The following is a 24,266-nucleotide window of genomic DNA, read 5'->3' as shown; positions in this document are numbered from 1 at the left end:
TGCATAGTATTCCATGGTGTATATGTGCCACATTTTCTTAATCCAGTCTCTCATTGTTGGACATTTGGGTTGGTTCCAAGTCTTTGCTATTGTGAATAGTGCCACAATAGACATACGTGTGCATGTGTCTTTATAGCAGCATGATTTATAGTCCTTTGGGTATATACCCAGTAATGGGATGGCTGGGTCAAATGGTATTTCTAGTTCTAGATCCCTGAGGAATCGCCACACTGACTTCCACAATGGTTGAACTAGTTTACAGTCCCACCAACAGTGTAAAAGTTTTCCTATTTCTCCACATCCTCTCCAGCACCTGTTGTTTCCTGACTTTTTAATGATTGCCATTCTAACTGGTGTGAGATGGTATCTCATTGTGATTTTGATTTGCATTTCTCTGATGGCCAGTGATGGTGAGCATTTTTTCATGCATTTTTTGGCTGCATAAATGTCTTCTTTTGAGAAGTGTCTGTTCATGTCCTTCGCCCACTTTTTGATGGGGTTGTTTGTTTTTTTCTTGTAAATTTGTTGGAGTTCATTGTAGATTCTGGATATTAGCCCTTTGTCAGATGAGTACGTTGCGAAAATTTTCTCCCATTTTGTAGGTTGCCTGTTCACTCTGATGGTAGTTTCTTTTGCTGTGCAGAAGCTCTTTAGTTTAATTAGATCCCATTTGTCAATTTTGGCTTTTGTTGCCATTGCTTTTGGTGTTGTAGACATGAAGTCCTTGCTCATGCCTATGTCCTGAATGGTATTGCCTAGGTTTTCTTCTAGGATTTTTATGGTTTTAGGTCTAACGTTTAAGTCTTTAATCCATCTTGAATTAATTTTTGTATAAGGTGTAAGGAAGGGATCCAGTTTCAGCTTTCTACATATGGCTAGGAAGTTTTCCCAGAACCATTTATTAAATAGGGAATCCTTTCCCCATTGCTTGTTTTTGTCAGGTTTGTCAAAGATCAGATAGTTGTAGATATGCGGCGGATTTTTCTTGTTTGTTTGTTTTGCCTCACCGAGCCTCAAAGTGCTCACTCAACATGGAACTAATATCAGAACCCCATAGTGTTGTGAAGGTTAAGTTATATAGGTGGGAAATGCATTTACAGTAATCAACTATTAGGGAGCCTTCTAATCCTAATTATTATTATTTTAAAATAGTCTATGAACTTCAATTTAAAATAAGACACAGACATAGAAATGAATGTGTTAATAAAATGTTATAAGCACAACAGGAGTAGAAGTGTGCGAGAAAGAGATATGAGCTGTGCATAAGAGAAGATCAGATGAAAATTTTGAGTTATGTTTACTGATTATGTGGGATTCAGATTGACAATCATAAGCTGTGTAAAACAGAACTTTCCAGAAGTGTGAAATGGTCTGTGATAAGGTTCAGATAGGCAGGGAAATAGAAGGCTATAGAGAAACGCAGGAGGTCTAGAGTGACTGTGGTAGTGAGTGTGAGTCATAGAAACAGGTAAAAGGAGACATAATGCACACCTTAAAAGCATAGGGATATGAGATTAAAAAATAAGATTCCAAAATTTAGATAATCCAGCAGGAATCATAGATTATAGAATGACAAGATCAACTCTATGTTTAGGGAAATAACTCAAAAGGCAATGAGTAGATTATATTCTAAGTAAGAACTGGAGTCAAGACATGAAAACACTTAAGAAAGTAGTCAGAAATTAAAGAAAAATATTGAGAAGTTGAATTTGGGCAATATATGAAAGGGATGTATTACTATAAGTCTCAATTTTTTTCCACAAAAATAAAACCCCTCCATAACTCCAACCATTGATAGACTTGAAATAACTTAAGTGAATTAGTAAAGTAACAGTAGTAAAACTTTTGTTAAACACAACATTCAATATAGTAACATAGGATTTCATCCTGTGCAAAGTCATGTATATATTTTACAAATCATACCTGAAGCCTGACGTCCCAGTTTCCTTTTTATATGTTGCATGTTGTCTCTACCCTGTCGTTGTCTCCCTGCCTTTATGTAAATAATTTCTTTACGCACAAATAACTTTGATAAGTTTATTTAAATAATTTTATTAATTGGTATGTATACATGAATGTAAACTGTTCCTATATTCTTCTTCAGATTATTTAATCTCAATATTTTTATTGAAATCAGCAAAATCTTAAGTCAGATAGGGTCTCCCTGAATAGTTTTATTAAAGGATGTTAGGATAAAATGGACTCCAGATGTCAATTACAATAAATGTGCACATTCTGAAAATGAGCCAACAGATAGAGAAACACATACACACTACTTTAGTATGTGAGTTTGGCTTGGTACTTTTCAGCCCATCAGCAAAATTGTATATACCAAAAATATATTTTTATACACCATACACGCACAGACACACACACACACACATATATATGTATAACTCTGAAAACTTTTGATTGGTTGCTCTAAGGCTGTGCTGTCCAACACTGTAGACACTGACACCATGTGACTACTGGGCACTTCAAATGTGTTTTGTCCAAGCTACACTGCACTCTAGTATAAAATAAACACAAGACTATGAAGACTTGGAATGAAAACAAAGTAAAAGGCAGCATTAATTATGTTGTGTTATTACATGTAGAAATTATATGTCAATTTACGAGTATAAGCATTATTACATTAATGGTAATATATGTACAGATGTACTATAATATATTGCATATAACATATTGAAAATGTATGCTATGTAATTAACATCAATATTGTTAATATTAATATTAATTATAACACTGTTTTGAATTACATATATTATTTAAATTAATTTGATTGCTTAAATATACCTATTAGAAAATTTTAATTTATATTATATTTCTATTGGACAACCCTGCACTAAGGTGTTGGAATCAACTTGGAAAGAGGAAATACAAAGGGAGTAGGGACGGCCATGATTATTTTTTCAGGAAAGAGAGTATCCCAAACACTCTCCTCATGGCCCCCAGGACTTCCCTATTCCTCAGGCTGTAGATAATGGGATTGAGCATGGGGGTAAGGATGGTGTAGAAGACTGCCAGGATCTTGTCTTGAGCTGGTGAGCGGAAATTCCTGGGCCGAAGATAGGTGTAGACAAAAGGTGCATAGTAAAAGATCACTACAGTTAAATGTGTTGAAATGGTGGTGAAGGCCTTTTTTCTCCCTTCCTTTGAGCGCATATGATAGACAGCAAATAGGACTCGGCCATAGGAAGCAGTGATGCCAATGAAAGGAAACAGGAGATAGAGGCTTGTACTTACAAAAACCATATAGTCATAGACCCAAGTATCTGTACAGGCAATAAGCAACATGGCTGGGACATCGCAGAAGAAATGGTCAATGGCCCTAGTCCTGCAGTAGGGAATATGGAGGGTAGAGACTGTGTGTACCAAGGAGTTGATGGAACCCAGTGTCCAAGAGCCTCCAATCATCTTCACACACATCATTTTACTCATGCGGATAGGATAATGGAGAGGGTGGCAGATGGCCAAATAACGGTCGTAGGCCATGGAGGTCAGGAGCAAGCCTTCAGAACCCGCCATGGTCAGGAAGAAGAAGCTTTGCACACCACATCCCAGGAAGGAGACGCCTTTCTGGCCGGACAGGAAGTTGTACGCCATCTTGGGGACGGTGGTGGAGATGTACATCAGGTCCATGAGGGAGAGCTGGCTGAGAAGGAAGTACATCGGTGTGTGGAGACGATGATCCACGTGGATGAGGTGAATCATGGCTGAGTTACCCACCGAGGCCAGAAAGAATCTGAGGATGATAAGGCACAAGAGGAATATTCCAGTTTGATTTGGGGGAAGAAAACCCAACAAAATGAAATCATTTGAAGTATGATTCCATTTCTCCATGAAAACTTTCTGCTGTAACTGTGAGAAATAGAAACAAAAGCAAAGCACAAAACGTGAAATGAAACAGAAAAACAAAAAGGAACTGAGTTTATCAATGTTTATTTAGAATGAGTTGTTTCTCCACTAACACTGCAGGTTTTGTTGAATCGATTTCTATATCTGAACGGAATGTTCCCGTCCCAATTGTTTCTGGTAAGCATCTCAGCAAGTCATAGATATATGTGAGGTGTTTCAGTACAAAGTCTAGCCCTGTAGGTGGCAAGATAAACTAGATAACTAAAGCATTCCTTTCTAGAGGACTCCTGGCCAGTCGCATCACTTATGAGTTATCAACAAGTCACAGGAATTGAGGAAGGCAGGAATGCCTACATTCCCCAATGTTTTAATCTAGTAGGGCACAATTACAATAGAAACTGGCACGTATGACTCAGAAACTTTCTATATGCTTAAATTATGAGTACTGAATTACCTAGCTGTCTTCTTCATCTTTAATTTCTGGTCATTCCTCCGCAGCTGACAGTACTCCAGCAAGATAAATGTTGATCCTCTCCTTGATACTCTGCCTTTCATGATCCTGACAGGCACTTCTGTGCCTTTCCTGAAAATGTGCCCACAATGCAAATCACTCCTTGAACTGTAAGTTTTGTATGTCTGATAAGATCCACCTTAATTTTAAAATGTTATTTAAATATTCTCTCTTCCCTAATAAGGTTTTCAGATATTGAGGACCTACAGAACTCAATATCAAATGCATGGATATTTGCATATAATATTCTTTTCTTCATGTAAGTAAATTATACATAATAAACCTCACAGATTGCATAGTAGGTTTATTTTTTAAAAAATTGTATTTGCCACAACTGGAAGCAAAGACTAGTGTCATAATGGAAGTATAACAGATCAATACATTATATAAAATTATATATATATATATACACACACACACGTATGTACATATCTAGCTAGCTATTGTCTATTTATGTATACTATATATAGGACTCTTTGTGGTACCATCAATTATTTCAACTCTTCTTCACATTATTTGTTACAACCTTTCCACAACACAAATTCTGTGAATTTAGGCATTTTATCTTCAGTTTTCAAGTATTTAAAGTCGTATTTAGAGATGTAAATAATAACCTTCAAATACTGTTAGTGATGGAATCACATATTGATCCTGTGTAGCAGCTTCAAATTTCTAGTCATTTCAGTACCCACAATTTAGTAATTATTTGGTAAATGCCTTCCTGTGTGTAAAATACCTCATTCAGCTTAAATTCTGTAATTATTGCTCTTCTGCAAAAGATCAAGCCTACTTCAATTTTCAGATTTGTTTGAAGCATATGGAGATTAGAGAGGATGTTCACTTTCTGTTCTTGTAGTTTGATTTTCAATACCATAGATGACAGCAGAGTCAAGCACCTTCAAATCTATTCAACTGGAAAAGCCAGTGTGAGTAGGAGGACATTTGTGATTTATGGCTTAAGTATGTCTTCCTATTTAATTAGGTAAAACAAGAAAATTAAAATTAAATGTTAATCATTGAGAATAAATAATCAAAAATCCAAAATAAAGACTTTTCCTTTTCTGGAAAGTTTGTGTAGCTTTTTATGCCGGCCTTTCCTCGGGAATTTTTATTTATGGCTCAACTTTTTATAGTCTCTCTTTTTCTCTTTACACCACCTCAAATCTTGCAATTTGTTTTTTTCTTCATGCAGTTTCCCAAGTATGCATAAACTGTAATTGTGGCATTTCTAATATTTCCAACATCTGTGTGACTTCTTCCTTTACCTGCGCTTGGGAAGAGAGGTCATGTTTTGTGTGTGCCCTTCTGTCTGAGGGAGGCTCTGATGTCACATCCTGCCCAGCATATTGATTTGGGTAGTCAGCTTGGCTTATTTGTTTTTTAACTTTAAATGTTGAAAAGCAATTAATAGTTTATTGCAATGATTCACATTTAGTACCTTAAACTCAACTGTAACTTCAAATACTATTGTGAAAGAGAGCCTGCCACAGACAAATGGAAATGCATTTTGATAGCTAAGGGACAAACACTAACAATGAAAAGCCAGGAACATGACAGGTGCACTGCAGCATTGGACATGGATGCCAGATGGGATCACAGGCATCCTCTGCTTCTTGTAGCTCTTTAGAAATAAAAGCTGATCAGATAAAACCTATGAAATCCATCATTATGATACATTCATTTCTTCAATAAAAGTTCACTTACTTTCTGTTTTATGACAGTGGTGCTAGCTACTGATGTGCTTTTGTGATTAAAGCACAAAATATTTTATAATATGTAATTAAAATTTAATTGATTATACAAACAATAGACAAACGAATTCAACCATACAGCGTGTTGTTGTGTAGTGATTAGTATTCTAAAGAAAAATAAAGAAGCAGAGAGATCGTTGGATTAAACAGTGGGGTGGGGGGAGGGGGGAGGGATAGCATTGGGAGATATACCTAATGCTAGATGACGAGTTGGTGGGTGCAGTGCACCAGCATGGCACATGTATACATATGTAACTTACCTGCACGTTGCGCACATGTACCATAGAGCCTAAAGTATAATAATAATAATAATAAAAAGAAAAAAAAAAAAAAAAAAAAAAAAAGAAAGTACTCCAAACGACTTTTCTAATTTCCAGCGCATGTATGATAAAGATTGACTTTGTAACTGATATGGCCACATTTTATCAGAAATAGCTATCCTATTCATTTAGTTCCAAACAAATATTTGATTAATTTTGTCAGATTAATGTGTTGAGAGCCTTCTATGCAGTAGTCACTGAGTGACGCAGTAGATATAGAATGATTCATCAGGTGCTGTCACATCCCCAAGGGGGCGACCAACTGTCCTGACGTGCCCAGGCCTTAGGGGATGCCCAAGATGCCCTGGAAATCGGAAAAGCCTTTTGGAGTACTTTCTGAATTCCTTTGTTTAATCCAGGTTTAAATACAGGGGAAGAAACCTGCCAGCAGGATCCCGTGAAGTGTATCCAATACCAAGCTCTGAACAAGCCGACTTGGCTCTAAGTTCATGTGTTCCATCCTGGAGTTGTTTGGAAGGGAGACATTTTGATTCTTTGTTGCAGAGACCACAGCTCAGACTATTATAAAGATTGTTTTATGGCAGTTACTACAATAATGATTTTGTTTCCAAAAATGGAAAAGTGGCATGTTGTTAGGCAATGGAAGAGAATAGCTACTTTTAGGATCCTGTGAATCTGGGACTTGAAGCTTTTAGGTCAGGGATATTGGAGTTTGAGTTTAGGATCTATTTCCATTGATGTCCAGCAGCTTTCCTTGTTAGACATGGGACCTTATTTAATGCGTCAGAATTGCATGAAGCATCACTCTGTCGGTTACATTGTAGCTCGGAAAATATTGTTACTGTGGCTATCAGGTGAGTCTAAGATTAGTGACTGCCTTGGCCATTCTTGTTGATTTAAAGGGTGGCACTGAGACAAAACTAATATAGAAAGTTTCTTTGGGCCAAGTTTGAGGGCTGCAGCCCAGAAATACTTCCTTGGGAAGTACCCTGGAGAACAAAGAAGAGACCCAGGCTTCTAAGGTAAAGAAAGGGAGGAATCAGGAGAGGAGACAAATTCTAAACTTGTTAGTGAGCAAGTCTCACTGCTTTCAGAAACAACATTGATCAGTGATTGGTTATGCGTTATTTAACTATAGGATATGTGGTATAGGCCTTGATAGGTTAATTCATGACTAGTGGGCACAAGTCAGTCTAGAGACCCCACAGCACGTAGATTCACGAGATGATTACCTAGCTCAAGAAAGAGTGAGATGTGACTGCGGTCACATTTCAATATCTCTCTGGGCCTGATAATTTAAAGGGGGCTTGCATTCCTCAGGAAAAAAAAAAACATTATTTTCTTTTTCATTCTAAAAGATACATTGATGAAATTTATAGAGTTAAAAACCCCCTCATTTCAGAGGAACTAATAACGTAAATGTAGCAAGTGTAGGGTCCTGAATTTATTTTGTAAATGTTATAAGTAGTTAACTCATAACATTTTTAAAACTCCTTTAGAGAATCAGCAGGAGACCAGTAGCAAATTGTCATAAGCTCAGCTACCTCAATCTCAACAATGTCTAGGACAGCTGTAAAGAGGATTCAGAGAGTTCTGTGTGTTCAGCACATAGTAGGTCCTTAGTGTCATTGTCCTTTGCCCAATCCCTGTCTTAACTATGGAGAGGGCTCAGGCCCTGAGAAATTGTCTTTATTAATGTTGCATTGTTTGAGAGCTGCACGTAGTGTAACTCTAACAAGTTCATGTTACCTCCTTTTACATTTTTAGTTCACTCTTGCTTTTCCAAATTGTTATGGAACTGTCTATTCCCTGTGCAGCGGAGAGTTTCCTTATGATAGGAAAACAACATTTCCAAAATAGCTTTCTAGGTTAAAACCAACCCAAATCAACTCATATTAATTATATTACTATGACTCACCTTGTCCGAAGTTCTTCAGTTTGTATAGTGGGAGAAAAAGCAGCTTTATAGTGACAGCATACTCTGCTAACATTCCATATATTGTTGAAAACATGTAAGCATCAAACTGTGTTCTGATAGTCTATCAGGCTATCAATAACATTATATCACTGATCAATAGGCCCTGCATTAAACCAGAACTCTTTCTGAAATAAGAATCTCTTCTTTATGTGCCAAAATTCATGAGGAAGAAATAGCAGATAACACTTTATAATATTCGTTCCTTACAGCTCCCACAGCTAGTCATTCTCTTTATGGTGAAATCAGAAAACAACTTCACCAGCTCTTGCGAAATATTTTCCTTTTTGCATACGTAGTGCTTAGATAAAACCTCTTACTTTTCTATTACCTTGTTTCACTGAAAACAGAATAAGACATTTTATGCTTAATTTCCTCAGGTTCTACCATCGGAAGACAGAAGGATGCATTGCTAGATTTTATATGCAGAACCTTAAGTCACCAACTCTTAGATATTCCTCTTTCTCCTCTAATTGATCTCCAGTGTCCAAGTCCACAGGGGCCAAAACCTTGGTCACTTCACTTGACTTTGCTGATTTGGGGATCAACTCAGTTCTGAACTTAGGGCAAATCAACCAACCCAATCAACTTTGCTGCATTCAGCTGCTACCGAGAATCAGACTAAAGAGGGACACATATATACCATGGAATACTATGCAGCCATAAAAAATGATGAGTTCATGTCCTTTGTGGGGACATGGATGAAATTGGAAATCATCATTCTCAGTAAACTATCCCAAGGACAAAAAACCAAACACCGCATGTTCTCACTCATAGGTGGGAATTGAACATGAGAACACATGGACACAGGAAGGGGAACATCACACTGTAGAGACTGTTGTGGGGTGGGGGGAGGAGGGGGGAGGGATAGCATTAGGAGATATACCTAATGCTAAATGACGAGTTAATGGGTGCAGCACACCAGCATGGCACATGTATACATATGTAACTAACCTGCACATTGTGCACATGTACCCTAACACTTAAAGTATAATAATAATAAAAAAGAGGGGTGTATTTAATATTCCAGAACATGATTTCAGAGCTATAAAAGATGTTAAATTATGTTTATGGAAGTTCTCTCATTTTGTAAGTTAGAGAATTCTTTTTTTACTCAGAATATTTAGCACCTGCTTTTTTGTAAGTTAGAGAATAATTGGCTAAATAATTCAAGGAGCCTAAATGATTGTTCCTAAATGAAGACATTTTTAGATATGGTAAGGTCTCACACACACATACCTACACCCACACACAGACAGTTAATCACAGACAGTTATTATTTGAAAGAAGTATGATGTATCTGGAAAAAAATGCAGTCTATTCTGTTTGTGTTAAACTTAGTAGGAAATTAAATACACGATTTATGTTGGTGTCACTCTGTATTTCTTTCTCCATAATCATAACTTGTGTTTCCTCAAATCAAATTGGCTTTCTTATGCTCAGTTTACGTGAAGTATAATGTCCACTGGTTAAATTTTAGACTGGACTGCCTGAATGCTTCTTCCAAATGATAGAACTTTAAGTATATATGAAGATGTGAACAGACTTTTGGAAAACATAAGAATTTTCTAAAAACTACAGATCCAAAAAACTGAAAGCCTTAAGACAAAATCCTGAGGATAGTATGGTCTCTGATTAATCTACAAGCTTATAGAAAAGAGTTGGATGTAGAGGTATGTTACATTTTTTTACCAACATTTATCATTCTTTATTTTATTTTATTTTATTTTTTTATTATACTTTAAGTTTTAGGGTACATGTGCACAATGTGCAGGTTAGTTACATATGTATACATGTGCCATGTTGGTGTGCTGCACCCATTAACTCGTCATTTAACATTAGGTATATCTCCTAAAGCTATCCCTCCCCACTCCCCCCACCCCACAACAGGCCCTGGTGTGTGATGTTCTCCTTCCTATGTCCATCTGTTCTCATTGTTCAATTCCCACCTATGAGTGAGAACATGCGGTGTTTGGTTTTTTTGTCTTTGCAATAGTTTGCTGAGAATGATGATTTCCAATTTCATCCATGTCCCTACAAAGGACATGAACTCATCATTTTTTATGGCTGCATAGTATTCCATGGTGTATATGTGCCACATTTGCTTAATCCAGTCTATCATTTTTGGACATTTGGGTTGGTTCCAAGTCTTTGCTATTGTGAATAGTGCCGCAATAAACGTATGTGTGCATGTGTCTTTATAGCAGCATGATTTATAATCCTTTGGGTATATACCCAGTAATGGGATGGCTGGGTCAAATGGTATTTCTAGTTCTAGATTCCTGAGGAATCGCCACACTGACTTCCACAATGGTTGAACTAGTTTACAGTCCCACCAACAGTGTAAAAGTGTTCCTATTTCTTCACATCCTCTCCAGCACCTGTTGTTTCCTGACATTTTAATGATTGCCGTTCTAACTGGTGTGAGATGGTATCTCATTGTGGTTTTGATTTGCATTTCTCTGATGGCCAGAGATGATGAGCATTTTTTCATGTGTTTTTTGGCTGCATAAATGTCTTCTTTTCAGAAGTGTCTGTTCATATCCTTCCCCCACTTTTTGATGGGATTGTTTTTTTTTTCTTGTAAATTTGTTTGAGTTCATTGTAGATTCTGGATATTAGCCCTTTGTAAGATGAGTAGATTACAAAAATTTTCTCCCATTCTGTAGGTTGCCTGTTCACTCTGATGGTAGTTTCTTTTGCTGTACAGAAGCTCTTTAGTTTATTTAGATCCCATTTGTCAATTTTGGCTTTTGTTGCCATTGCTTTTGGTGTTTTAGACATGAAGTCCTTGCCCATGCCTATGTCCTGAATGGTATTGCCTAGGTTTTCTTCTAGGGTTTTTATGGTTTTAGGTCTAACGTTTAAGTCTTTAATCCATCTTGAATTAATTTTTGTATAAGGTGTAAGGAAGGGATCCAGTTTCAGCTTTCTACATATGGCTAGCCAGTTTTCCCAGTACCATTTATTAAATAGGGAATCCTTTCCCCATTTCTTGTTTTTGTCAGGTTTGTCAAAGATCAGATGGTTGTAGATATGTGGCATTATTTCTGAGAGCGCTGTTCTGTTCCAATGGTCTATATCTCTGTTTTGGTACCAGTACCATGCTGTTTTGGTTACTGTGGCCTTGTAGTATATACCTGATGTTAAATGACGAGTTACTGGGTTCAGCATACCAACATGGCACATGTATGCATATGTAACTAACCCACATGTTGTTCACATGCGCCCTAAAACTTAAAGTATAATTAAAAAAAAGAAATTAATCCTAAAATTTTTTTCAAAGAAGATAATAAATATTTCTATTGAGAATTAGTTTATTTTATTATTATTATTATTTTTTTACAAACAATAAGACACAGTTTATAACTTTCCAACATACAAATAGCTTGGGTCAAATCTGCCTTCTGGCAGCTGGGCACCAAGTTGGCTCCCCTGCAGGCTCCTGCCTTCCTTCACATTGCACTGCTCATTGGGTGGTTCTGGTCCTGGGACCTGGTGCTAGGGGCTGGAGAAAGGGGGCTGGGAAGCCAAGTTCTGCTCTCCTCATGTGGTGGCCTGCGCCTGTCATCTGCTTGTTTGGCTACAGAATGCCTAGCAAACCACTGGTGTAGGTCCAAGAGTCCAAAAGCTGAGAAACTTGGAGTCCAATATTTGAGGGCAGGAAGCATCCAGCATGGGAGAAAGATGGAGGTCGGAAGACTCACGCCAGTCTAGTCCTTCCATGTTCCTCAGCCTGCTTTAATCCTAGCCATGCTGGCAGCTGCTTAGATGATGCCCACTCAGATTGAGGGTGGGTCTGTCTCTCCCAATCCACTGACTCAAATGTTAATCTCCTTTTTCGACACCCTCACAGATACACCCAGGAATAATACTTTGCATCCTTCAATCCAATCAAGGTGATACTCAGTGTTAACCATCACACCCTCAATGTAGTATCTGGGTATTGCTGCTCCTTACTTAGGGCCCGAGGGCTCTTTAGTTAATAGGTGATGAATGTGCCCAGAACTGGGTCCTTCCTTTGAAGGCAACAGGTTCCCTTCTGGCCCAGGGTGTGTCTAGAAATGTCATCTGGGAGCTAGGGCCTGGAATGGGGGCCTCGTAAATCTGACCTGTCCCCTATCCTGCTGTGGCTTGGTTGGTATTCTAGATGCAAGACAAAATCCTCCCAACTCTTCCCTCTCCTCTCCTCAAGCAGAAGGAAGGGGTTTCTTTTGGAGCCTTGAGCTGTGCAGCCTGGGGTTAGGGGAGGGGTGATGCCAGCACTCCCTTGGCCACCCTACCTGGTGTCTTAGTACATCACGTGCCCCTCAGTCCACTGTCTCTGGGCCTAGTTCAGTACTAGGACTCACCTATGAGTTGCCGTGCTTATGACCTAGATGGTCTTTCAAGTCTGCTTGGAGACACACAGTGCTGTAGCCCTTGGTGGGGAGCTTTGCAGACACTCAAGTGTAGACCACTGGGATTGGTTCCCCTCTGGCTATGGCTGCTTTAAATGTTCCATCTGAGGGCGGATGTCAGTTGAGTTTGCTCCAGTTTTCGTTTTTGCTCTAACAGGACAGCAGTGAGTTCATTGCCTCACAGTTGCTGTGTTCTTCCTCCCCCGGTACCCAGAGACGATCTCCGCACCATGCCAGGCTGATGGTGGGTGGGGAGGGCTGATGTCCACAATTCAGGGCTGTTTTTAATCCCTTCAGTGCCTCTTTCAGTGATATGAAACCAGGTACTGTGAGTGCTCATCTGATTTTTCATTCTTAAATAGGTGGTGTTTTTGTGTGTAGAGAGTGTTAACTTGGTGTCCTTGCAGGGGGAATGGTTGGTGGAGCTTTCTATTTCATCATCTTGCTCAGCCCTCCCTCTATTGAATTTTTTTTTTTTAAATAACGAGTTTCACTATGTTGCTCAGGATGGGGTCAAACTCCTGTACCCAAGTGGTCTTCCTTCCTCAGCCTCCTGAGTAGCTGGGATTACAGGCCCACTCCACTGCACCTGGCTTTACTGATGTTTATCATTATCTATGTAATGATCCCGCTAAGTAATTTTTGATAACTTTTATTTACAGTTTTAATCAACCTAATTGCATTCTACCTTTGTATTTTAGACAAACTTGAAGGCTGCTTTGCCTTTCTCACAAAATAATTCATTTGATATCTAAAGATTTTGCAAATAACTGTGTGGATCTCTGTAAACATATTCCATTATATCATGCTTTACCCAATTCATGTTAAACCCCTGTAATTCTTTCTCTGGGGAAAATAAGCATGGTAAGGGAATTAGAAGCATTCCACAGTAGTCTCCAATTAGACATTTCCCCAACCGGAAACCTTTCTTTATAATGAAAATCCTACTTGAGAGGATTCCAAATGATGCAATTACCAAGGGAAAACAAAATTCCCATGTTTAAACATTGTTGGATTTAAAGTACTTTGTTTTGTATTTATTTTCTAGTGTCATATGCAAGTGCTTAAACATAGAAGATATTTCTTATTTAAGGACATATTTGTTACTTTAAGTATTCCACTTATGTTTGGCTCCCTGTGAAGGGAGCAAAAACTGTGTTTGGTAAGTTTCCTAGTCTTTTTGCAGAAAGAATTAATCACCAGGAGGGTAAGCAGCTATAAAAAATGGATGATTCTGAACTCATAATTTCAAATGCACATGTCTGGATCATCTCAATATTTAAATTTCTATAGAACATCTCAATGCTTAAATTTCAGAGACATACCACTGGCCAAGGTTTTAGAGAATCTTCTGCTATTTGTAAGATATTGCAGATAATGATGATTCTGTTACATGGACAAGTCGTCTTTCTAACCTGGCTGTATCTACAAAGGGCTATGGAAATAATCATTTTAATTGCATTAATATCAATCGAAGATACAATTAAAACTTATTTCTAATTTTTACCTAATTTTTCAGCTTCTTACATTTTCATTAAACATGGGAAATTTCCTCCAAATAGTGGTAAGGAAATAGAATCTTATCACCTTGAGATGGATAAGGTGGCTATAAAAGACAAATCACGAATGTGACTAATTGTTATCTAGAACTTATAAAACATGCAGTTATTGAAAGTTACCTCAATGCCAAGTTATTGTCTAATCAAATTTACATTATTCTATTTTAAACTTCTTTGTGAAAGCAATCTAAGTTCCTTCTATTAACATATTTTACATTTTGATTAATAGGTTATCTATGTTCTACTGTTTTTTTTTTTTGTTTTTTTTTTGAGACAAAGTCTTGCTCCTGTTGCCTAGGGTGGAATGCAATGTCATGATCTTGGCTCACTGCAACCTACACCTCCTGGGTTCAAGCTGCCTCAGCCTCCTGAGTAGCTGAGATTACAGGCAGCTGCCACCACACCTGGCTAATTTTTTTGTATTTTTATAGAGACAGAGTTTCACCATGTTGGCCAGGCCGGTCTCAAACTTCTAACCTCAGGTGATCCACCTGCCTCGGCCTTCCAAAGTGCTTGGGATTACAGGGGTGAGCCACCGCACCCAGCCTGTGTCCTACTTTTGAAACCCAATCTTTTTGAAATCCTCATTTTCATTTTATAGTGTCTCTATTATACTTTTTAATATTAACACCAAAATACTAGCATCAATATTTAAAATTTATTATTTAATGTGCTAAGTAAAATATATAGCACAGGTATTCAATAGATAAATGAATAAGTGACATTTTAAACTTTTGTTATTATCTTAATTTCTTTTCACACTATGTCAGGCAGGAAGCTTGGGGATCACCTCCATTTTAATACAGATTTATTTGCTTACCAAAAAGAAAATTACTAGAAAATAGAAACTTTGAAATTAAATCTATCATTTTTGAAGACACAATGGAATGCAAAGAGGAAGAGAAGGAAGAAAGAAGAAAAAATGGAGAGAAATGGAGGAGAGGAGGAGAAAAGAGAGAAGGAAAGAGAAAGAAAAGGATGGAGGAAGAGAAGTAGTGTGAGCAAACTGCCCAGAAATTTAGAATGCATAGTGAAGGCAGATAGAAATCATATAAATGTTTATCAGTATTAACTCTGGCCCACCCATTTCCCTAAAGAAGCCTCATATGTAAATATGTTTTTCTTTCAAGGTGGGGATTGTAATCCCAGTTTTTGAGTAAGCACAGCAAAGTCTCAGAATGTAAGCAGACTAAAATAATGAGCCTATAACTGGCAAAGTGAGATTATAAATAAAAATGTGTCCGACAGAAAACCCTACTTTCTGATAATGATGTCTCTAGTACATTTATACTGGCTACCACTTTATGGTTATAGTGTAAGTTTTTCTGGAAGGTACAGAACAATTAGTTGATTCCTGCAGTTTATTAGTGGCGTGGAAAGAGAAGAAAGTGATGGGAAATTTAAAATACCGGCAAAGTCTACAAAAGCTCTGATCATTAGAGAAACATCATATACAAAGAACAGTCTTTGGTAACGGAAATTGACAAGTGCTATAAAGGAGAAATAACTTGTCTTCTACTCAGCCAGCTATGTGCAAAGAATAACCCTCCACCATTGACAATCTACAGTAGTGGCATCATAATGAGGCAAAGGTTCAGTCTACAGAACTGGCAAAAAGGATGGAAACACACTGACCAATTGCCGTTTGTGACTGAATTATGGTCAATAGACATTGTTTATTTGTCTGTGTGTGTGTTTATGTTTGTGTGTAAAATCTCTATTTGTCCAGTTTTCATAGCTAATTTTGAATATGTGACATGTCATCAGATTAATCATTTTAAAAAAAATTTTACCATGTGTTCATAATTCTAAATGGTTCTTAAAAAAGATATCATCTTTATCATGTTTGTACCAAAGATGCATTTCATATATTACTCAAGTCAAATTGCCAATAATAAAACTGTTAGTCCAAAATGTTTGGAAAGGATAAAAGTTTATGGTAAAAAATAATTTAAAAAAATCTACTGTGTGTTATCAGAAATATATTAGTGTACAGTGGACTACATTCTTGACCTTTTAAAAAGTACCTTAATAAGGTTGCTTTATTTGCATGACATTTATTTAGAATTAGATGGGTAATTACTCTATTTTAAACCTTCTATTTTTCTTTTATGAATCACCTCTTTATTTCTTTTTCCGGGTTATTCAGTCAGTTCCTTTTTAACCCCATTTGATTGGAGCCTTTATATTTAAAACAGTAAATAATTCACTTGATTGCCCTAAGAATTTTTTGTGTGTTATTAAAATCTATATTTTTCTACATGCAATTTTTTGAGAAGTAAACACTAATAAGTTTGAAAAATGATCATCATATGATGAAATGATCATTCCAATACATCCAAAGCTTTTGCTCATTTTCTTAAGCAATTTCCCTACCCTGTACAAATGATAGATAATATATGAGAGATATATTACTATATTTTGTAGAGTAGTTTATTCTATTACATGACTTTTGTTATAGCTATCATATTCTTTCTCTATCATACTCATTTATACCCAGTATTTTATACATTTACGTCTATATAATCTTATTGTTATATTTCCTTCCTGTTAGCTTTTGGTAAACAATTTTCACTCATTTTAAGTTAGATGTCTTCTTTCTAGGTTTTATTAAAATAATTATGTCATCTCTGAAATATATGATCTTAAAGTTTAGGTTGAATTTTTATGAATTGGTTTACTAAGAATTACCATCTGATGATATTTATTCTATCAATTCAGTGACATTCCATATTTTCTATTGTATACATGTTTTAAAATATAAGTGTTTTAGTATAATAACATTAAAATATTGTTTAAATATCATTGAGTAATTGTAATTAGTTATGTGACAATATTTTAGACCAGTACAAAAAGAAAGATAATTGAATATTGCTAGTTTTATATAATTATAACTTTTAAAATGAGCTTATACATAATACTTTCAGCAACTATTTGTATTGTTCTTAGTTTTTCAAACATAGTCAAGCTTTTCAGTCTCAATGTAATATGAGTTCCAGAGATTATCACTGTATTGTGCTCATAGTTGAGGCCCCATAAATCCTGAGAGCATTTAATATTGTTTCAGATAATTTCACTAAGTATTTTTAGAACATGGGATGTGTAGTTACTGAGACATTAGTTGCTTGGTAGTGTATATAAGCTAGGCTGTTAGTCAGGAAGAAGGAGAAATAAAAATTAAGTCTTGGTGGTGAATTGCCCATTCTTTACATGGTACTTGAGAATAACAACATGTATATTTTGGTATTAAGACTAATAAATATTTTTGTGTTTCAATGATTCATTCTCAAGCTCTTCCTAATGTTTGGTTTACCTTTTCCCCCAAGTTTATAAAATTGTATCTACATTCACAGAAAGAAAGAAATACTAATTAAATAATAAGTTCTGTAATAGCACTTCCATATAAATGTCACTACATTTATATAGTATTTCTATTTATATATTCCTATTTATAACCAATGTAATCAAGAGAAATGAAGTAAAGAGTCCTTGAAATTATGTATTTGACTCATTCTATCATGTCACATATATAAGAAAATTGAGTCAGTGAGTGATCTTATAATACTTATAAAGGAGAGACATAACTTGTTCACACAGATCATCTAAATACTCTATTTTATTTTCACTTTATATGTTCTTCTGTGGTTCATAAACATCTTTATTTTCATATCATCATTTATAAAATGGAAATTTTTCTGTGGATGCACTCCATGTATTGAATAGGAGAGAGATGTATTCATCTAAAGAGCATCCAGAAAATTCTACTGTATTTAATATTGTCATTTTACTTTCTCTTAAGGGCAGTCAACATGATTACATGAACATTTCAGATGTCATCTCCTTTGATATTTTGGTTTCAGCCATGAAAACAGGAAATCAAAGTTTTGGGACAGATTTTCTACTTGTTGGTCTTTTCCAATATGGCCGGATAAACTCTCTTCTCTTTGTTGTCATTGCCACCCTCTTTACAGTTGCTCTGACAGGAAATATCATGCTGATCCACCTCATTCGACTGAACACCAGACTCCACACTCCAATGTACTTTCTGCTCAGTCAGCTCTCCATCATTGACCTCATGTACATTTCCACCACAGTGCCCAAGATGGCAGTCAACTTCCTCTCACAGAGTAAGACCATTACATTTTTGGGCTGTGAGATTCAAACGTATGTGTTCTTGGCCCTTGGTGGAACTGAAGCCCTTCTCCTTGGTTTTATGTCTTATGATCGCTATGTAGCTATCTGTCATCCTTTACATTATCCTATACTAATGAGCAAGAAGATCTGCTGCCTCATGGTTGCATGTGCATGGGCCAGTAGTTCTATCAGCGCTTTCATACATACATTGTATGTGTTTCAACTTCCATTCTGTAGGTCTCGGCTCATAAACCACTTTTTCTGTGAAGTTCCAGCTCTACTATCATTGGTGTGTCAGGACACCTCCCATTATGAGTATACAGTCCTCCTGAGTGGACTTACTATACTGCTGCTACCATTCCTGGCCATTCTGGCTTCCTATGCTCGTGTGCTTATTGTGGTATTCCAGATGAGCTCGGGAAAAGGACAGGCAAAAGCTGTTTCCACTTGTTCCTGCCACCTGATTGTGGCAAGCCTGTCCTATGCAACCGCTCTCTCTACCTATACGAAGCCACACTCCTTGCGTTCCCCTTCACGGGATAAGGCGGTGGCAGTATTTTACACCATTGTCACACCTCTACTGAACCCATTTATCTATAGCCTGCGAAATAAGGAAGTCACAGGGGCAATGAGAAGACTGTTGGGATCATGGATATGCTGTAGAAAATATGACTTCAGGTCTCTGTATTCATAGAGGATTAACAACATAAAAAGCTGTTCCTGAAAACTATCTGGAAAGATATAAATACGTGTTTTCTGTATAGAAGTCACAAAAACAGTGTTTATCAATCTTGTTTAACTTGTAAAGCAACAGAATTCAGGCTTCTCAAATCTGTGTTCCCCTGGCATTTTAATACTTTTATTGCCCTCTTGAATACTCTGAAATGTGAACCATAAAAATAAAATCTACTTAAGCATTTAACCTCAAGATAATCTATATAACAGCCAAAATTGACAGAGAAAAATGCATAATTCATGTATTCCTTCTTTCACTCAGGTGTTTTAATGCTTTAATTTGTGTGTGACACTGTTACAGACACTGGTCATGTGACAGTAAACAAAAATAAAAGTTGACAGAAATCTCTGCTGATCGGCAAACTTAATTTCTGTTCCTGTTTTTCTTTCGTCATTTTCATGCTTGATTAATAATGTTTCTTTAAGAAAATCCAGTGATTGAAATTTATTAATATTGAATAATGTATTAACAGGAAAGAAATTGCTGTTCTCTTATCTTGAGGAAGAGAAGAGTCAAAGCTTACAGCATCTGAAGGGAAAATTATGACAGGTGGCGGTAGAAAAGAGAGTAGGGTGAAAAAAAGACAGGAGTATCTATTAATGTGACTCTTTTCCTTCTGCACCGTAACACCTTTTGCGCATGCAAACACACCACACACACCACACACACCACACACACACACGCACACACACACACACACGAGGTGCATACCTGGGGCCACCCAGGCACTTCTGCCAAGTTCCTTTAAGGGGGATTACACAACTGCTTTTCCCTCTGCCTCTATTTTCAGAAAATATTCTAAGACACAATGCACATCATCCAGTCATTTCTTTCTTTCTTTCTTTTTTTGAGATAGAGTCTTGCTCTCTAGCCCAGGCTGGAGTGCAGTGGCTTGAGCTTGGCTCACCGCAACCTCTGCCTCCCGGGTTCAAGTGATTTTCCTGCCTCAGCCTCCCAAGTAGTTGAGATTACGGGCACCTGCCACCACACCTGGCTAATTTTTATATTTTTAGTAGAGACTGGATTTTACCATGTTGCTCAGGCTGGTTTCGAACTCCTGATCTGAAGTGATCCTTCTGCCTTGGCCTCCCAAAGTGCTGGGAATACAGGTGTGAGCCACTGTGCCCAGCCTCAGTCATTTATTAATACAAAATTAATATATCAAATTATTGTTGATACTATTGTTTTTAATATCAATATTCCATTATTAAAAATTTGATTATTTTTTATTTAATCAATTTGTCCAGAAATACCAGATTTTGATTTCTATTTTTTCTTTTTCCTCCCCCTCTTACTTCATTGACCTCCTATAATTACCTACCTATTTGAATATGAATCTCGAATAGCTCTTTATATATTATTTTGAGAATCCTTGTATTATTATTAAAAAATAATTTCACAATGTCCTTTACTTCCTAACCAGTTGTAAGACAAAATGAAAATGTAGAGACAAGTCTCTAAATTTAATATTTTCTTTGGGAAGGAAGAATTACAATTTGGGGCAGACTGGTGGTCATCAGTATGCCCAAAGGACCAAGAGGTTAGAAGTTTTATTAAAAAGAAGAAATGTTACATATTACTCTCTGAAAAAAGTTTATTGGCACTAGTAAGAGTTTGGGGAGCTAGCAAGCTCTGACTGGTGAACAACTGTGGTGGGGAAAATTATCCATAAAATCACAGCAAGTTATCTCAAAAGCTGTGGATAGATCTGGCTTCTGGTTACAATAGCAGTTTGAGCAGTCAGGGTTGCAGAGAATTATATTATTTGGGAATATTTTGTACCCCGAGAGCTTCTTACTCCTGGTTTGTTAACTCCATGTTAGTTGGGTATGGCAAGAATAACCGAGTTCTTATGATCAACTTTCATACAGTTCATATGCAGAACTATATTTCAATCAATTACTGAATGCTTACATTTGTTTATATGGTACAGAGTTGTAATAATCTGCCAGACTTAAGAAAACCTTGGTTGTCAGGAAAGAATTCCTCCTCCTCCTCCTTTCCTCCTCCTCCTCCTCCTCCTTCTTCCTGTTGTTCTTCCTCCTTCTTCTTCTCCTCCTCCCCTTCCTCCTCCTCCTCCTCCTTCTTCTTCTCCCTCTTCTTCTTTTTCTTTCTCTTCCTCCTCCTTCTTCCTTTTCTCATTCTTCCTATTCTTCTTTTTCTTTCTCTTCCTCCTCCTTCTTCTTCTTTCTCCTTCTTCTACTCCTTCTTTCCTCCCCCTCCTCCTCCTTCTTCTTTTACTCCTTCTCCTCCTCCTGCTCTTCCTCCTCCCTCCTCCTCCTCCTCCTCCTTCTTCTTCTTCCTTCTTCTTTCCTCCTCCTCCTACTTCTTCTTCTTCCTTCTTCCCTCCTCCTCCTCCTCCTCCTCCTCCTCCTTCCTTCTTCCTTCTTCTTTCTTCCTTTCTTCTTTTTCTTTTTCTCCTTCTCCTCGTTCTCCTTCTCTTCTTCTCCTTCTTCCTTTTAAATCTCTTCTCATTACTGTGTATCATATCAGAAATCAAGACTTTCTGTTACAGAAAGTAGAAAGCATAGAGAGGAACAAACGTTTGTATGTAAAAAGCATACATGTGGTGCTTTTTATTCATCGCATAAAGTAAACCATGAATAATCATAATAATCATAAATAATAATAAACTTTATAATATAAAAGGAGAATATGACTCCACTTTTATAGATAATTAAGCTGAATGTCAGAGAGTTTATGTAGCTTACCCTAAATCATAAAATTAAGAAGTTTATTTATTTATTTATTTATTATTATTATACTTTAGATTTTAGGGTACATGTGCTCAATGTGCAGGTTAGTTACATATGTATACATGTGCCATGCTGGTGCACTGCACCCACTAACTCGTCATCTACCATTAGGTATATCTCCTAATGCTATCCCTCCCCCCTCCCTCCACCCCACAACCGTCCCCAGAGTGTGATGTTCCCCTTCCTGTGTCCATGTGTTCTCATTGTTCCATTCCCACCTATGAGTGAGAATATGCGGTGTTTGCTTTTTTGTTCTTGCGATAGTTTACTGAGAATGATGATTTCCAGTTCATCCATGTCCCTACAAAGGACATGAACTCATCGTTTTTTATGGTTGCATAGTATTCCATGGTGTATATGTGCCACATTTTCTTAATCCAGTCTCTCATTGTTGGACATTTGGGTTGGTTCCAAGTCTTTGCTATTGTGAATAATGCGGCAATAAACATACGTGTGCATGTGTCTTTATAGCAGCATGATTTATAGTCCTCTGGGTATATACCCAGTAATGGGATGGCTGGGTCAAATGGTATTTCTAGTTCAAGATCCCTGAGGAATCGCCACACTGACTTCCACAATGGTTGAACTAGTTTACAGTCCCACCAACAGTGTAAAAGTGTTCCTATTTCTCCACATCCTCTCCAGCACCTGTTGTTTCCTGACTTTTTAATGATTGCCATTCTAACTGGTGTGAGATGGTATCTCATTGTGGTTTTGATTTGCATTTCTCTGATGGCCAGTGATGGTGAGCATTTTTTCATGTGTTTTTTGGCTGCATAAATGTCTTCTTTTGAGAAGTGTCTGTTCATGTCCTTCGCCCACTTTTTGATGGGGTTGTTTGTTTTTTTCTTGTAAATTTGTCTGAGTTCATTGTAGATTCTGGATATTAGCCCTTTGTCAGATGAGTAGGTTGTGAAAATTTTCTCCCATTTTGTAGGTTGCCTATTCACTCTGACGGTAGTTTCTTTTGCTGTGCGGAAGCTCTTGAGATTAATTAGATCCCATTTGTCAATTTTGGCTTTTGTTGCCATTGCTTTTGGTGTTTTAGACATGAAGTCCTTGCCCATGCCTATGTCCTGAACGGTATTGCCTAGGTTTTCTTCTAGGGTTTTTATGGTTTTAGGTCTAACATTTAAGTCTTTAATCCATCTTGAATTAATTTTTGTATAAGGTGTAAGGAAGGGATCCAGTTTCAGCTTTCTACATGTGGCTAGCCAGTTTTCCCAGCACCATTTATTAAATAGGGAATCCTTTCCCCATTGCTTGTTTTTCTCAGGTTTGTCAAAGATCAGATAGTTTTAGATATGTGGCGTTATTTCTGAGGGCTCTGTTCTGTTCCATTGATCTATATCTCTGTTTTGGTACCAGTACCATGCTGTTTTGGTTACTGTAGCCTTGTAGTATAGTTTGAAGTTAGGTAGCATGATGCCTCTAGCTTTCTTCTTTTGGCTTAGGATTGACTTGGCGATGCGGGCTCTTTTTTGGTTCCATATGAACTTTAAAGTAGTTTTTTCCAATTCTGTGAAGAAAGTCATTGGTAGCTTAATGGGGATGGCATTGAATCTGTAAATTACCTTGGGCAGTATGGCCATTTTCATGATATTGATTCTTCCTACCCATGAGCATGGAATGTTCTTCCATTTGTTTGTATCCTCTTTTATTTTGTTGAGCAGCGGTTTGTAGTTCTCCTTGAAGAGGTCCTTCACATCCCTTGTAAGTTGGATTCCTAGGTATTTTATTCTCTTTGAAGCAATTGTGAATGGGAGTTCACTCATGATTTGGCTCTCTGTTTGTCTGTTATTGGTGTATAAGAATGCTTGTGATTTTTGTACATTGATTTTGTATCCTGAGACTTTGCTGAAGTTGCTTATCAGCTTAAGGAGACTTTGGGCTGAGATGATGGGGTTTTCTAGATATACAATCATGTCATCTGCAAACAGGGACAATTTGACTTCCTCTTTTCCTAATTGAATACCCATTATTTCCTTCTCCTGTCTAATTGCCCTGGCCAGAACTTCCAACACTATGTTGAATAGGAATGGTGAGAGAGGGTATCCCTGTCTTGTGCCAGTTTTCAAAGAGAATGCTTCCAGTTTTTGCCCATTCAGTATGATATTGGCTGTGAATTTGTCATAGATAGCTCTTATTATTTTGAGATACGTCCCATCAATACCTAATTGATTGAGAGTTTTTAGCATGAAGGGTTGTTGAATTTTGTCAAAGGCCTTTTCTGCATCTATTGAGATAATCTTGTGGTTTTTGTCTTTGGTTCTGTTTGTATGCTGGATTACATTTATTGATTTGA

The 24,266-nt window shown here is 37.1% G+C and overlaps 3 protein-coding genes across 3 annotated transcripts in view; 2 read left to right on the top strand and 1 right to left on the bottom strand.

The window, feature by feature from the left end:
- Positions 1–2,904: 2,904 nt before the first annotated feature.
- LOC100462586 (olfactory receptor 2L13-like) lies at positions 2,905–3,885 on the bottom strand. The gene has a single exon (XM_003780270.3). The coding sequence runs from the start codon at positions 3,841–3,843 to the stop codon at positions 2,905–2,907; it is 939 nt and encodes a 312-aa protein (XP_003780318.3). The 5' UTR covers positions 3,844–3,885.
- LOC100453739 (olfactory receptor 2L8) overlaps positions 3,818–24,266 on the top strand; it is a 72,254-nt gene continuing 51,805 nt past the window's right edge. Inside the window, exons 1-2 of the mRNA XM_063724180.1 lie at positions 3,818–4,035; positions 4,357–4,479. The gene's annotated coding sequence lies outside the window, so the exon portion shown is untranslated. The remainder of the gene's footprint in view (positions 4,036–4,356; positions 4,480–24,266) is intronic.
- On the top strand, positions 18,183–19,163 carry LOC103891438 (olfactory receptor 2AK2). The gene has a single exon (XM_009244367.3). It carries the CDS (start codon positions 18,198–18,200, stop codon positions 19,161–19,163), a length of 966 nt encoding a protein of 321 aa, XP_009242642.3. The 5' UTR covers positions 18,183–18,197.

Source organism: Pongo abelii, chromosome 1 (genome assembly GCF_028885655.2).
Source record: "Pongo abelii isolate AG06213 chromosome 1, NHGRI_mPonAbe1-v2.0_pri, whole genome shotgun sequence".
In the NCBI taxonomy this organism is placed as follows: domain Eukaryota; kingdom Metazoa; phylum Chordata; class Mammalia; order Primates; family Hominidae; genus Pongo; species Pongo abelii.
The sequence above is the reverse complement of the archived record's forward strand: the minus strand, read 5'-3'. Positions and strand labels throughout refer to the sequence as shown.

Bases quoted from the DNA above. Each gene is read 5' to 3' on its own strand.
- LOC100462586 (XM_003780270.3), bottom strand. From the start codon at position 3,843: ATGGAGAAATGGAATCATACTTCAAATGATTTCATTTTGTTGGGTTTT.
- LOC103891438 (XM_009244367.3), top strand. From the start codon at position 18,198: ATGAAAACAGGAAATCAAAGTTTTGGGACAGATTTTCTACTTGTTGGT.